Source organism: Melanotaenia boesemani, chromosome 9 (assembly GCF_017639745.1).
Source record: "Melanotaenia boesemani isolate fMelBoe1 chromosome 9, fMelBoe1.pri, whole genome shotgun sequence".
Lineage (NCBI taxonomy): Eukaryota > Metazoa > Chordata > Actinopteri > Atheriniformes > Melanotaeniidae > Melanotaenia > Melanotaenia boesemani.
The window spans coordinates 25,145,155-25,159,849 of record NC_055690.1 but is presented as its reverse complement, the minus strand read 5'-3'; the positions used below and the strand labels follow the sequence as shown (position 1 = coordinate 25,159,849).

General features: G+C 37.7%; 2 protein-coding genes across 2 annotated transcripts; both read left to right on the top strand.

Annotated features, from left to right (window-relative positions):
* The first annotated feature begins 2,031 nt into the window (after positions 1 to 2,031).
* rnf7 (ring finger protein 7) lies at positions 2,032 to 4,908 on the top strand. The gene is made up of 3 exons (XM_041995603.1): positions 2,032 to 2,278; positions 2,405 to 2,452; positions 3,960 to 4,908. Exons 1-3 carry the CDS (start codon positions 2,113 to 2,115, stop codon positions 4,076 to 4,078), a joined length of 333 nt encoding a protein of 110 aa, XP_041851537.1. The 5' UTR covers positions 2,032 to 2,112; the 3' UTR covers positions 4,079 to 4,908.
* A 730-nt stretch (positions 4,909 to 5,638) lies between these two features.
* On the top strand, positions 5,639 to 13,166 carry grk7b (G protein-coupled receptor kinase 7b). Its single transcript, XM_041994016.1, has 4 exons — positions 5,639 to 6,238; positions 6,535 to 6,972; positions 10,042 to 10,313; positions 12,833 to 13,166. The coding sequence occupies exons 1-4, from the start codon at positions 5,639 to 5,641 to the stop codon at positions 13,164 to 13,166; spliced, it is 1,644 nt and encodes a 547-aa protein (XP_041849950.1).
* Positions 13,167 to 14,695: the final 1,529 nt, after the last annotated feature.

Below are 14,695 nucleotides of genomic sequence, written 5' to 3'. Positions count from 1 at the left end.
ATATTGTTAAATTCTAGATTTAAAAAATTCTTCAAAAGTATTCTAACACATATTTCTTAAGATAGAATTTCTCTAAAGTAGCATATGTACACCTTTATCATATCCATGAATGATATATTTGTCTGCCTCATAATACCAAACAAATTTCAAACAAGAGCAGTCTGAGAATATATAACTCAGCCAAGGTGGGAGAAATATCTTGTCTAGACTGACATCAAAAGATCATTTTCACTAAGATAGACCATTCCCAATAAAATGAATAAATTAAAAAAGCATATAATGTCATAAATTTCAGGAATATCGCTACAAAGAAACAGTTCATACCCTTCACATAACCACCACATGATGGCCCAGTTACTGGCATGACAAGAAAAGAAACACAAAATGGTTAAACAATCAGCAAGAGCAAATATACATGTTCATGCAGACATATCAGCTAATGGCAGTGATGCTCTCTGCTAATGTATAGACTTCATCAATCCTTCATATCAGTGTTTGGCAATAATAATTTACACTCTCAGATTCAAATAGTTTAACATTTAAAAATGTATATAGCATCATTAATTACATGTAGATAATGTACAACTTCTATGTTTCTGAAGTGGCTTGGCTCCTGTTAACCTAACGTCTCCAGTGTTTTATTGGTTGGTTAGTGCTGTCTCCCAACTGCAAGTTTCCAAAATTGTTTTAAATGGATCAGGTTTCAAAGGTGCATAACATGTATTATATTGCAGATAATATGACTAAACAAGCTCCCTGGTCCTGTAGGCCATATGAGCTCAGTTTATAGCCGTTTGGAAGAGTTCTTGGCTCTTCAGCCACCATTAAAACTACTTTTCTGTTTGGTTTTCCTACAGGGAGGTTGACTTCAGTCTAATGGGCATAAAAGATCTTGATGATATTGATGGCTGACTCAGGAGGAAGAGCAGTTGTTTTCCAGAAGTCCAGTGGATCGATTCCAGGCTTTCCCTGACTACATGTCGAAGTGTCCTTGGGAAAGACACTTAACCCCACGGTGCCATGTGCCTATTGGGGTGTGTGTGTGAGAATCGGTGAATGTGACATGTAGTGTAAAGTACTTTGAGTGGTCAAGCTGACTGGAAAAGCACTATATAAGTACAAGTCTATTTACCATTTAATAATGTTACTATTTCAACTATATAACAGATTTCAGCATGTTTAGTTTAAATTGGTGGTATATTCAGTGAAGAGTGTATAGAGAAATTTTTTTTTACAATAAATGCACTTCCATCTGAATTAACCTATAAACTTAGGTGTTTAAGTCAGCAGTCAGGTTTAAGGAATGCTCCATAAAACCCGATAGTTCTGTATTGTATGTTCAGTTCAGTTAAACAAGTCAGAACAGACATAATAAGAGCAGAGATGATGCACTCCAACTGTGCTACACAAGTGAGAGTTTCTCAATATGTGTTTAGGAAAAGGCATGAAGGTTATCATTAAAAGGGACATGCAGAAAATATCCTCAAGTTGCTTGTTTTAATGATCATGTTCTAGAAGCATCACTTGAACAAATATCTTATTAGTTTGTTTTTCTTCCAAATGGGAACAGTGACTGTGAGTTTCTTTGCACCTCCAGCTGAGATTTGCCTATTTTATCACACTGCTGCCAAAGGCTAATTAAAACAAATGAATGTAAACAATTGAGGGTACATATGATAAATATGAGGTACAAAATGTAAAAATATTGAGTTGAATTCTAGTATCTCGTGGTTTCTTGATAAAGTAATATTAATTTTCTAAAATAGTACTTCAAAATGTCAACTGGTACAAAAATATTGTAGCAATCCTTGATTTAGCTACATGCTGAAACGTGATAATGGAAATGCAACAATTCAACAAAGAATGCATTTCGCTCGATGGTGGTATTACTTTTAACGCCAAGACATTTGTGTGTGCTGCTTTGTGTATTTCGACAAGTGTGATGTATTTATGTTATCGTCACCAAATCCTGAAAAACAGCTCCCTCCTCCGTCTTAATAGAGACAACACGCTTGCTAACATAATTAGCATTAGCACTACTACTATTGCTAGCCTGTGCCGTCCATCTTGTTTACCTTTTCTAAGCTAACGTTAGCTTGTTCCCCAGCAGAGATGGACGACGGTGACGAGCCGGGTTTAGTCCTCTCACATAATACTTCTTCAGGGTCAAAGTCAGGTGGTGACAAGATGTTTTCCCTGAAGAAGTGGAATGCAGTAGCAATGTGGAGCTGGGACGTGGAGTGCGATACTTGTGCCATTTGTCGGGTACAAGTGATGGGTAAGCCGGATGAACTTTTACACAGCTAGCAGATGCTCCGCTAATGAAGCTAGCGTGTTTGTTTAAATTTATGCCTGAATGCCAGGTATTGTGGTACTGTAACGAATTTAATTGACGTTTTAACAGATGCCTGCCTCCGATGCCAGGCGGAAAATAAACAAGAGGACTGTGTTGGTAAGACGAATATGACACTAAAACATGAACAGTGGGCAGATTATTCCAACAAGCTAGCATTAGCTACTTTGTTGAAGCTCTCATACATTAGCCACTAAACCAGCTAATTGCAGAGGATGCGTGACCTACTTCGGAGTGTTAATGTTGGACATGTAAGAGGCACTTTGTGTTATCTATTACTATCCATGTGACACAACTCTAAATAAATCAAAGCTAAGTACACTTATATAGCATACTTCATACATAATATAATTTTATGATCATTTAGAATAAGAGGCACAACCAGCATATATTTGGGAGAGCTAAAGCAAAAATCAAACTGATTACCTTATATAGCACTGAAATGATTTTCAGTACAAATCAACAGTAAAATAATTGTTCCACTGAAGAAGTTAAATGGAAAACTGTTATTTGAGTAAAATTGCTAATATTGGTAGCTACTCAAGAAACTAATTTATTATCTGTAATAAGTTATTTTAAATTATGAACATGCAGCCAACTTCTTCAAAATAATGACTTGCCAGAAAATAGGACTGACTCATCAAGCAGATGCCAGTTGACATTATCTCTTAATATTAACCCACAACAGAACCTGACTAGACATTTTTTAGAATTTACTGAAAAATAAACAATTGAGAAAGGCCTGAGCACAAGCAATAGCTTCGCAATATTTGTACTTTTAGAGAAAGACTAAATGCTGCATTGCAAGAGAAAACAGTGGTTAAGGCACTCCCAAGAAGTTATTGTGATCTTGATCTTTCTCATCTCCACTAAAAAAAAAGTAACAATTCAATGATAAAACATTAAGGATCAGGTTATGTTGAAACGTTTATTCATAGCTTTTAAATTTCCTCACATGCCAGTGTTCATTAGGTTAGGTTTGAGATTAAATTAATGAAGTAGCCCAGCAAGAAAAGCCTGTGAAAATATGCAAGTTTTTTTAATGGGTACTCAACTTTGCTGCTCATATGTGTTTTCCTTAAAAATGCAGTGATATTTAAAAGGGCAATAAATAAAGAGAAATGCAAAGATGCATTAGTACAATACAGCAATAATTCACCAAACACAAATTTACTTTTCATGCAGAGTTCCTTATTTTTTTTACATAGTAGTCCTCTCTTTTTATTTGAACATGTATGCAGATTTGTAAAACCTGGGTTGACTTGCAGAGTAAATAACTAGCCTTGTGATAGCACTTAAAGGGATCCTTATTGTTCTTAGTTATCCAGGTACTATACATGAATCAAATTAATATAAAAGCAAATCTATTGTATAATCTTAATAATAATAACTGTATAATCTTTTTTTTCTCCATTAATGATCTCACAAGGTATTAATTTCACTGTGTTAGGCAGAGTATTGCACATGGATAAACTGACATTAAGATTATTACATGGTTCAAGTTAGTTAGCCAAAGACCAGAAAATAATCCACATTTTAAACACTGATGTCATACAGTTTTGTTTGCAGTGTATCACATTGTTCATGTATTGCCTCTGTCTTTCAGTTGTGTGGGGAGAGTGCAACCACTCCTTCCATAACTGCTGCATGTCCCTTTGGGTGAAGCAGAACAATCGCTGCCCCCTCTGCCAACAGGACTGGGTGGTTCAGAGGATTGGAAAATGAGCATCACATCCAGGTGGACTTCATGTTTGCACTCAAGTGGTGACAGATTTGCCAGTGATGCCGGCAGCGTCCTTTGTGGTCCTCCTAGTAACGATTGCATGTCTCCAGTAGTCCTGGTATAGGAGGACGATGGACAAAGTTAAACCTGCACAGCTTGGTCGCTGAAAGGAACAAGTCATGAAGAGACCAATGAAACGTATTGCAGTGTTTCGGTCACATGTTGGCTTTACATTATTGTCTGTTGTAGTGTTTAGCACATCTTGAATATGTGAGTTTCTTTTTAAAAAAAATAAAGAATTGTGAATAGCTGTAATCCAGATATCCTTGGTATATAATTCCTATAAACAAGTGCCACTGTGGAGAGTGATATTGTGTGTAGTTATACAACAACTGTATTTAATTTTGTAGGGAAGTGCACACTGACCTCCCATGAGGCGACTTGGTTTCAAACTATAACAATAATCTAAAACTGCAAATACCTAAATAAATACCTTTAAATTCTAATGGATTGCACTTTTTTACATTCAGATAATGATCTGTAGACTAATTTTTTGTCTTTTCAGATATGTTTTGTATCTAGTCCATAAGCCAGAGGTCTGTTAATGAGGTCCATTGATGAAAAAGATGACTAGTTGTGGTTTGGACTTCTTGATCTGCTTCAGTTAGAAAACTGAACTAAGTGGTTGACAGCCCTGCTACCTTGATTACATGTGTGCTAAGTCTGGCATTCTGCAGCTAAATGTTACCTTGTTGATAATTTACATAATCTCATGAAAGTTACTTAAATAATTGGATTTTTCTTTAGCATGTGTATAAGGATTTTCTGCTGTCTTGTCTCAACCAGCTCACAAAATGTAACTTTGATTCCTTGCCAAAGGATATTGCAAGTGGAATTTCGTGGGTAATTGACTAAGACATCAATCTAATGACTTGAAGGTGGTATCAGCCTTTTTACATGTGGGGGAAGTCAACAAGAAGTGCTTTCAGTGTTGTTTTAAAGCCCATATTTATCAATCACACTGGTGTTTATTATGTTTTTGTTAATAACAGTCATTTATATTGATTCAATTGCATGCTAAATATTTCATCATTTATTTTCTCATGAAACTGGTATTAAAATGATCTCTTGATGGTCTAAGATCAAATCACTACTGGCTGCACTTCTAACTGGTATTAACTGGTTTCTGTTAAGATGTGGTTTATTGTGTACTCTGTCACCTGTTCATTTAAATAAAAGTTGAAATAAGGTAGGGATAGGACCTTTTACCTTATCATGTCACAATGGCAGCTCACTCACTGCACACAGGCAAGTATCTACTAAGAATAGCCCAGCCTAAATCCTCTTAAGTTCAAACCACATAAGTTGCTTTGCCTATCTGCCGTCCTCACATATACAGGCGAAGGCACTTAGTTACCAGCAAATCCTTCAGGGTTCAGTCAGGCGTGGAATGAAGGAGGTAGATTGTTCAGGATGCAGGAGCTTGAGGTGCTCAGTTATGCCAGGAACAAGTGTTCTTAGTTTATCTGCCACCTACCAGTATGCCACAGGATACATCCAAAATGGTTGATCTGGCAGGGCTGGGCAACTTGGTGGCCAACACGGCCTACCAGAAGGATAAACAGAGTGACTGGAAAGAGCTGAGACTGCAGCGAGTGTCCCTGACACTGCCCGAGCCAAAGAAGTCCTCAGCTCATCAGGAAGCAGCAGAGAAGACCTATGAGTCACTTTGCGAGGAACAACCTATTGGGAGGAAATTGTTTCAGCAGTTTCTCCTGACCTCTAACCTGCAGTGCGTAGCTGCTGCTGAGTTCCTGGAGGAGCTGAGTGACTGGAGCTTTGCTGAGGATGGAACTAAAGAAAAGGTCAAACAGAGGATACTTGCAAAGTTCTGCCAACCAGAGTCTCAGACTTTCCTCTCTTACCTTACAGGCAAAGATGCTAAGATGTGCGGGGCTTTATCAGATAATAACTTTGATGAGGAAAAGATGGACCAAATAAGAGATGCCACAAGAAACTTCTTAAAGAGAAAACCTTTCTTGGAGTACCAGAAAAGCCCCTTCTTTTACAGATTCCTGCAGTGGAAAGAGGTGGAAAAGCAAAGGATCACTGACAAATACTTCTATGAGTTTAGGACCTTGGGAAGGGGTGGGTTTGGTGAGGTAGGTACCAAAACCCTTTGCAACCATGTAATAGTGCACAAATCAACTGCTTAATGGATTCAAGTATTACATGAAGCTGAACTTATTGAGCTTTGAAGAAGCCTGAAAATTCTCAAATGAAGCATTGAATGAATGAGCTATTAAACGAATCTTTAGTTCAAGTGACTCCTAACTCCCAACTCATGGGCTGTTGCGTAAATATACATATTTATAATATACAGTTTTATAAAGATAATAGAAGAAAAAAAAAACAGTAAGTTACTATAAGTTTTATATATTATTGCTCTGTCCAACAGGTGTGTGCAGTGCAGGTGAAATACACAGGCCACATGTACGCCTGCAAGAAGCTGAGCAAGAGTCGTCTGAAGAAGAAAGGCGGCGAGAGGCTGGCCCTTCTGGAGAAGCAGATCCTGGAAAAGGTCAACAGCCTCTTCATTGTAAACCTGGCTTATGCTTATGAAAACAAAACCCACTTGTGCCTGGTCATGGACTTGATGTCGGGGGGAGACCTCAAGTTTCATATCTACGAATTAGGGGAGAGGGGTATCCGTATGGAGCGAGTTGTTTATTACACAGCCCAGATAATCACTGGCATCCTCCACCTGCACTCTATGGACATCGTGTACCGTGATATGAAGCCAGAGAACGTGCTTTTGGATAGTAAAGGCCAGTGTCGACTGTCAGACCTCGGATTGGCTGTGGAGCTGCCAAAAGGAAAAATGATCTGCCAGAGGGTTAGTAGTGTGACCTGTCCCTGCAGATAAACCTGTGTCACTGTCAGACATTTACATGTGGTTTGTGCAAGTGCATGGTATTTTGTATGCACTAGAACAGAACTTGCTACTATTCTCCATGGCTTTTACTCAGACATGTAATTATTGCAAAATTATTTTTGATTTATTTTGTAGATACAAACACTACTTTCACTCATTAATGCCTTTACACAGTTCACTACACGCCGCAAGTAGCTTATCAAGAATAGATGTAATGACTCATCTAACAGCGCAGAGCTTGACCTGGTGGAACACAAATAAATCCAATTAAAAAGTGCTTGACCTCATGCTTCCTTGGCCACTATGCTGACTGAGAAATTTGTATGGTAGTGTGTCCAGGGCTTGTTGAAATGACCTGACACATTTGCTGTACTAATGCCTAATATGGCTTTAACTGCAGAGTGACTTTAACTGATTAACTGCAACTTCAGCTCAAAAGTTAGCACGCATTCACACCAGGATAGTCAGAGGGACTCGATTTTATTGAACGGGGAATTCTAGTGGTTTTTGCATCTTCCTTTGGTTAGGTTTTCTTTCACTTCATTTTTCTCAAGCCGACCAGCCACTTCAACCATGTCAAACAGTTAAAATAATAATTGCTAGGGGGAGGTGTTCCACAAAACGACCACTGACCGGGCGCAGTCACACTGGCTCTGGTACCTGCTTGGTCTGCTTTAACCAATACCTGGTCCACTTCCACGGATAGCCCAGACCGTTCGGAGCAGTGGGAACGTGTATTTGGACTCTGGTGCTCTTGAATACCAGGGGCTTTCGGTGTGCTTGTGAATTCTGGTCTAGTGCGCTGACAGTGGGAAAGCAAACTGACCATCCAGCAGACAAAAGAGAGAAAGTGATGTATGATGCAACATACTGCAACATGTCTGAAATCTCACTGCCTCTCCTGCTGCTCATAATGGACAGATGTTATAACTGCTTGTCATTGTTGGGGCAGTTTGGTCCTCTTAAGTGTATTATGAAAGCAAACCAAACCAAATGAAGGTAATTTCTGAATTCCCTGCTCAATCAAACCTCATCTACAGGACTAACAACCAAAAACCCCCAAATCTCCTTTATGTATATATATTTTTTAAATATCCTTTAACACACTACGAAACATCCAATGTTATACACTACTGCTCAAACACTTGTGATCACTTGGAAATTCTCTCACTTTCCAAGGAAACACAAGAAATTAGTCTGAATGTTTAATATAACAAATGAACAGGACATGCCAATATTGTCTGAGTTAAAAAAAAAATTCAAGGTACTTGGTACACATGTCATATTTTACCACTTCCAAAGCACCCGCAGACCATCATGCTGCCTCCACCGTGTTTGACTGGTGGTATTAAGCAGTATTCTTGCATCTTTTCATTTGTTCTGTGTCTCAGAAATCTTCTTCTGTTTGATCCAAACACCTTAAACCTGGACTCATCTGTCCACAACACCTTCATCCACTTGTTCAGTGTCCAATGTTTGTGCTCTTTTTGACCCTTCTCAGTTTTGTTTTGTTTTTTTTTGTTTGTTTGTTTTTTTTTTTTTTATTGGCCTGTCTGAGATTTAGCTTTTTCTTTGTAATTCTACCACAAAGTCCAGCATCCTGAATTAGCCTCTTTGCTGTTGATACTGACACTGGTGTTTGATGGGTACTTTTTAGTGCAGGTGCCAGTTATGGACATGTGATACATCTTTTTCATAAACTGCACACTTTCTCTTAAAATGTCTTTTTGCACAGCTGGGCATCGAGACCTTCCACTCCCTTTTCTGTCCTGGTTAGAGCCAGTTTGTGCTGCTCTCTGAAGGGACTAATTAACAGCATCGTAAAAGATTTTACGTTTCCTTGCAATTTCTCGCATTGAATAAGTCTTCCCTTCTAAGCAGCTCAACAGACTGGCAGGTGTCTAAACCATTTTGAATCTGTAAACAAACAAACAACTGATGATGTTTCAGATAATAAACATAAAGGATGCCATGCTTCCTTATTGGTATGGTTTTCAACTGTGCAACACAATTGCAAAAGGTTTTTCTAATCATCAGTTAACCAGTTAAACTGATTAACTTGGACTAGCAGCCATACTAGGAGACTAATGCAGAGGACCTTAAATTGATGATACTAGGCCTCTACATGCATAAATGTATGTACACTTGAACCTTTTTCTTTTCTTTTTTAAAAAAAATTAATAGTTTTTTTTTGGCAGTTTTGAGGTCTTTTTCTTGTTTTAGCTCATAGAGACTTCTGGATAATAAATAATCCTATTTTTGGAGGGAAAAAAACTAAAAAGCTGAAAAATATTGATCAAATCCCAGAGCACAAAATTTTGATGTGGAAATCATAACAAATCTGTGAATATATGTTTTTTCATATAGTTGTTTTCTGAGTTTTCTTATAACTCAGTTACTGAAACTCCTTAAATTTAAATAAAATACAATAAAATAAAAACATGCTGTAGTAATGGACAGATGAGGGTCAAGGTTAGTGTTTACAGGTGGAAAACACTTGAACCAGAAAGCAAAACTAAGATGTAAAAGGAATGTTTCCGAATAGACCAAAAGCTGTTTTTACTGACTTATTGCAATGAACTCTTTCTCAGTTATTTTACTTAAAAATATATTCTGTGTTCTGAAATGTTATGTTTAAATCTAATGTACAAATGTTTATGAGGCTTAATGGGTTTCTCTTGTGGTATCAGATATAATTCCGATAAACTACCCCGAGCTTTCCAGAAGAAGATATTGTATATGGCCCTATGAACAAAACGATGGGTAGTGCCTGTCATTCGCTATGTTCTTTCCATATCATTTAAATATTTTTGATTTCTTGATCAGATTAATTTTCCTTCCAACTGACAAAAATAACACAACAAAGCTAGAAACTTCTGTCTTGCTATAGTATTTCACTTAGGACTTGTCATAATGACACTGGCAGTTGTGGTCAGTTTGGATAAAAATTTAACTCACCAATTCTGTGGATAATTTTTCCACACCAGTCTGCGTTTACTCTTCTTTCCCTCTGTCTTCTGTGTGTCGTAGGCTGGCACGACCGGCTACATGGCTCCTGAGGTTCTGAAGCAGGAGTATTATCGTACATCTGTGGACTGGTGGGCTGTGGGCTGCAGTATTTACGAGATGGTGGCTGCTCGCTTGCCTTTTAAAGACTTCAGGGAAAAGGTGCAGAATTCTGAGGTGACTCGACGTACGCTGGAGGATGAGTGCAAGTTTGAAAACAAACTCTTTGATGCTCCCACAAAGGATATTATCAAGCAATTTCTCAAGAAGAAGGTTATACATCGCCTTGGAAGCCGGTAAGAATTGTCTGTCACTTAAGTTTATTTAAGCAGTGTTTGTGTCAGTGACCACATTTGTTAGGAAACAAAGACATTAATTGTTTGGAAACTGAGGAAGCTTTTTTGTTATTGTTTTTTGCAGTTCTGTTGGAATTTGTATCAGTTTTTGCTGTATACAAGATTTTAGATGATCAACTGTCTGCTGGTTTTTGTGGTTTGAGCATCCTCGTCATGGTCCTCTATATGCTTAACAGGATTAAAAAGAGCCGGGTATAATAAAAACAAAGGGATCTGACAAAACAATTTAATTTATTATCAAAATCTTTGTTTCTATTGGCATTCAAATGCTATACAAAATATAATTGTTATGTTTTTCATTTTCTTAGAACAGGGGTGGCCAATGTCCAGTGACGTGCGGTAAGAGGAGGCAGGTGAAGCAGTGCCTCACCTGTCATGATAAAGAAAAAACATACAATAAATATTAATATTTTCCACTGATCTGTGTTAAAAATGCATTTTCAGTATGACTCTGACACTTTTTTGACAGTTTATTAAGTAAAAATTGCCAAATTTGAGTATTTCCCTATCAAATCCAGTGCAGAAACCCTGGTGGAGGCACGGGCGAGTTGTGCCTCAGCTCTGACTGTACCATCCAACACAAACTGTGTTGCATGACACGTGCCGTTTTCTGTTCCTCAGCATATTGCCAATATGAACTTTACAGAAATATTTGTTATACACGATGACTATCTACAGTCTGTGTAGATAGAAATATTCCCATTTATCGTACAATAAAGTGCAGAGAAAAGTCAGCAGGTGAGGCAAACAGTACTCTGCCTCACCTCAAGGGGGCGCACTCACACACCAGCGTGTGCATGTTGCCAGTTTAGCAACCTTTTTTTTGTTTGTTTGTTTTTTTTAAGCGACTAGCGACAAATCTGGCGACTTTTTCAGTATTGGAGACTTTTGTAGACTGACGTATATGAAAGTAGTTTATTCTTCTCAATGAGGAGTGGGTGCTGCTGCGCAGGCCCCTCTCCTGTCCAAAAGCATTCAGAAGAGGCTTCTGGCAACAGCAGTAGCTGCATTCAGAGCAGGAGATGATCACCTGTTTCATGACCAGGCTGAAAATGAAACTTTCAAAGCTGGTGCAGGATGATCTCAGCTGGCTTACCGTCAGATATTAATGTCTATTAATGAAGAGTGTAAAGGAAAACAAGTGTTGTGAAATGTTGCAGCCTCCTAATTAGAAAACCTACACTTAATAAAATTAAACTAGAATAAAAGAAAATATTAACCAAAGAATTAGTTTTATTTTTATTAGTTTTGCCATTTTAAAAATTTTTAGCTTGTCTTTTTGTCCATTTTTCGCCTTTTCCATGACATTCCTCTCCACAGCAGCCTCCATGTACCAGGCTACTATACACATTAGATGATGTCATTTAGCGATTTCTAGTGACTTTTAGGACAGCCAGTAGCTACTTTTCTCACTGAAGAGTTCGCAACAGTGGGTGTGTGAGTGTAATTGAAAGAGGAATGCTGATAGGATTTGAAGCATTACCAATTGCATGCTGTTGAATGAATATTGAAATAAGATGCTCTTTTCAGTGCCTCACCAGCCATAAACTTCATCGCACGTCACTGCGTTGTAAAATTTGTGTTGGTGCGGGGATGCATGGAAAACCTGCAGGATTGTGGCTCTTGAGGACCCACGTTGGCCACCCCTGTCTTAGAATGAGGCATTTATATTACATCACCACAGGTCCACATCCATGGCTGGCACCATATGACTATGTTGTCTCTGAATAGACACCATAGGCAAGGCAAGGCAAATCTATTTGTATAGCACATTTCATGTACAAGACAAGAAGTGCTTTACAATAGTCGTATGTTTCTGTGCAGAGCTGATAAATGTATTTTATTTCATTTTGAGATTATATGTCTGGATGCAGCAGTACACCAAGTTAAGCAAAAATGGTTGAGAAGTATTGAGTCACAATGCATCCTAGCATGGGAAGACTAAGCCTTTGGTGGATTTTCTTTTTATATCTAACCATGACACCCTCACTAGTGTTTCTTGCATATTGCTATCTTTTTTGTCTTTTTTTTTGTTTGTTTGTTTTTTGCCCCTGTCTCTCTCTCTCTCTCTCTCTTCTTTTTTTTTTGTATGATCTCTGGTTAGCAGAGATCATACAAAAAGTTTCCTTTGTACAGTATGTGTTTGCAGCTGATTTGACAAGTTTTGCTGCATTTTTAGAAATCTTCCCATCTTTTCTGGAAACTTGGTCTGTTTGTTTGTTTTTTAAACATTGAGCAAGGAAGGTGCCATTAAAAATGTAGAACTATTCACTTTACTGATTTTTACATCTAGTACTCTCTAGTGAAACTTATGTAATTAATTAATAATAATTAGCCTACCTAACCAACAACAAGTTCCCATATCAGCAACATAGAACATTGAATCACTTAAACCTAATCATTAGTCTTTTATTAAATTTTTTTCTTTTACTTATGTAACCTCTTTTTGTCTTTGCCAGGAGTAAAAGTGATGACCCACGAAACCATGTGTTTTTCAAGAATATAAATTATTACCGTCTGGAGGCAGGGCTGGTGGAGCCTCCCTGGGTGCCAAACCCTAATGTGGTCTATGCCAAAGACATTGATGAGTTTCGGGACAACACTGAGGTCATGGATGTCAAACTTGATGCCAAGGATGAGAAATTCTTCAAAGAGTTTAGTACAGGTGCAGTCTCAATCCAATGGCAGAAGGAAATAATTGGCAGCGGCGTGTTTGATGAACTGAACAACTCTGAAATGAACAAACTTCTCTCTGAGAGCGTGTGGAAATCCAAGATGTGCATAATTTTGTAAACATTCTCTCATCTGATCAGCATGTAGAGCTGGAATTTTAAATACTTAAAAAGGTTGTTTGAAGTGCCTGGTTAAAATGTAAAATTAAGCGGCTTATGTTTACACTTTCCTTTTTTTAACCTTGGTATTTTTCTGCCTTAATTATCCTGGTAATGATCCCATCAAAATTAGTTAACAGTTTTATGCTGTCACACATAACAACAGTCACACCAGTGAAGCAAAACCACAACATTTAAGCAAACTTATGCTGCTCCTTCATACTTTGCCCTGTGTTCCTAGTTAGACATCAGGTCCCAGTCTCTTCATAGTTTCCATTACATCATTCAGCTATTTTGGCAGGCAATTGTTTATATGTGTTTGTAAACAGCTAGCATACTGGTTTAGCATCACTGACCAGCAACACTATTATATCAGTATTTCCAATGATATACTGTAATTCTTAAGATGACAGAAGTGTCAGAAATAACATTAATGCCTTATAATCATAAAAGTGAGAGGTTTCATGAAGCCTCACTGATGCAAAGCGTTTCAGTAGCAGACATTTGCCACTAAGTGCCGCCAGATACACATGAAGTGCATTCAACCTCACCGTCTCTATTATCCTGACAGTGTTGCTCAGGTATTTACAAGCATTCAGTTCCTTTACCAATGTATGCACAGACATAGTCTCCCACACTGTTTTTCCACTAAAAAAACAGGGGAGGGATTAGCTGTAAAAAGCTAATGTTAATCTACTTTATAACCCTTTTCCTTTATAAACCCTCAAGGCTAGGTTACATTCTAAAATCATCCTTCTCTAGTCATCATAGCCAAATGGTAAACATGTCTGTCTAATGAAAGTTTAAAAAGCTTTACAAATATTACACAGTCCTGTTATCATTGTAGTGTATTATAAAACTCACTGTCACTTCATTTAGACTGTTATTAAATTTGTCTAGGTCAGGTCCATTCCCACTTTTCATTTTCCATTCTCCGTCTTTTTCTGTCTCCTCCAGATTTTTACTGTTTTTAGCCAATAAAATAAAAAAAAGAAAGAAAAGGAAGAAAGGTAACCAGGTAATAGTAACAGCAGATGTAAAGGGAGAGCAGTCCTTAGAGGATGTCCCAGCAACACAGGATAACATAATGTTGAGTACAAGTATTGTTTAACTAAATTAGAGGTTCTAACTATCATCCGACTAAAAGCCCACAGGCCTGACGGATGGACTCATGGACAGGTCTGGATCATGTTCCAGGGATTGTTTGCAATTTCAACAACTATAGTTAATCAAATGTTTTTATTGTTTAAATATTATCTTATATGTCAAACCACATTACCCCACTTCCATCACTACTACCCAATTCCACAGCTTTTTATTACATTTACCAAATTGAAACATTTATCTATAAATTTAGTCAGTCATTTCATAATTTTCTCCTCATTTAATGCTCACTGGTTTAATTTTTACATGTGCATAGGAAAATCCTTAGATGCATATATTGGTATTCTCTGTAGTTTAAGAACGAAGTCTTACGACATGAGATAAGAC

Bases quoted from the DNA above. Each gene is read 5' to 3' on its own strand.
- rnf7 (XM_041995603.1), top strand. From the start codon at position 2,113: ATGGACGACGGTGACGAGCCGGGTTTAGTCCTCTCACATAATACTTCT. The intron at 2,279-2,404 runs GTAAGCCGGATG...ACGTTTTAACAG, and splicing joins TTGTCGGGTACAAGTGATGG to ATGCCTGCCTCCGATGCCAG. The intron at 2,453-3,959 runs GTAAGACGAATA...TCTGTCTTTCAG, and splicing joins TAAACAAGAGGACTGTGTTG to TTGTGTGGGGAGAGTGCAAC.
- grk7b (XM_041994016.1), top strand. From the start codon at position 5,639: ATGGTTGATCTGGCAGGGCTGGGCAACTTGGTGGCCAACACGGCCTAC. The intron at 6,239-6,534 runs GTAGGTACCAAA...TCTGTCCAACAG, and splicing joins GAAGGGGTGGGTTTGGTGAG to GTGTGTGCAGTGCAGGTGAA. The intron at 10,314-12,832 runs GTAAGAATTGTC...TGTCTTTGCCAG, and splicing joins ATACATCGCCTTGGAAGCCG to GAGTAAAAGTGATGACCCAC.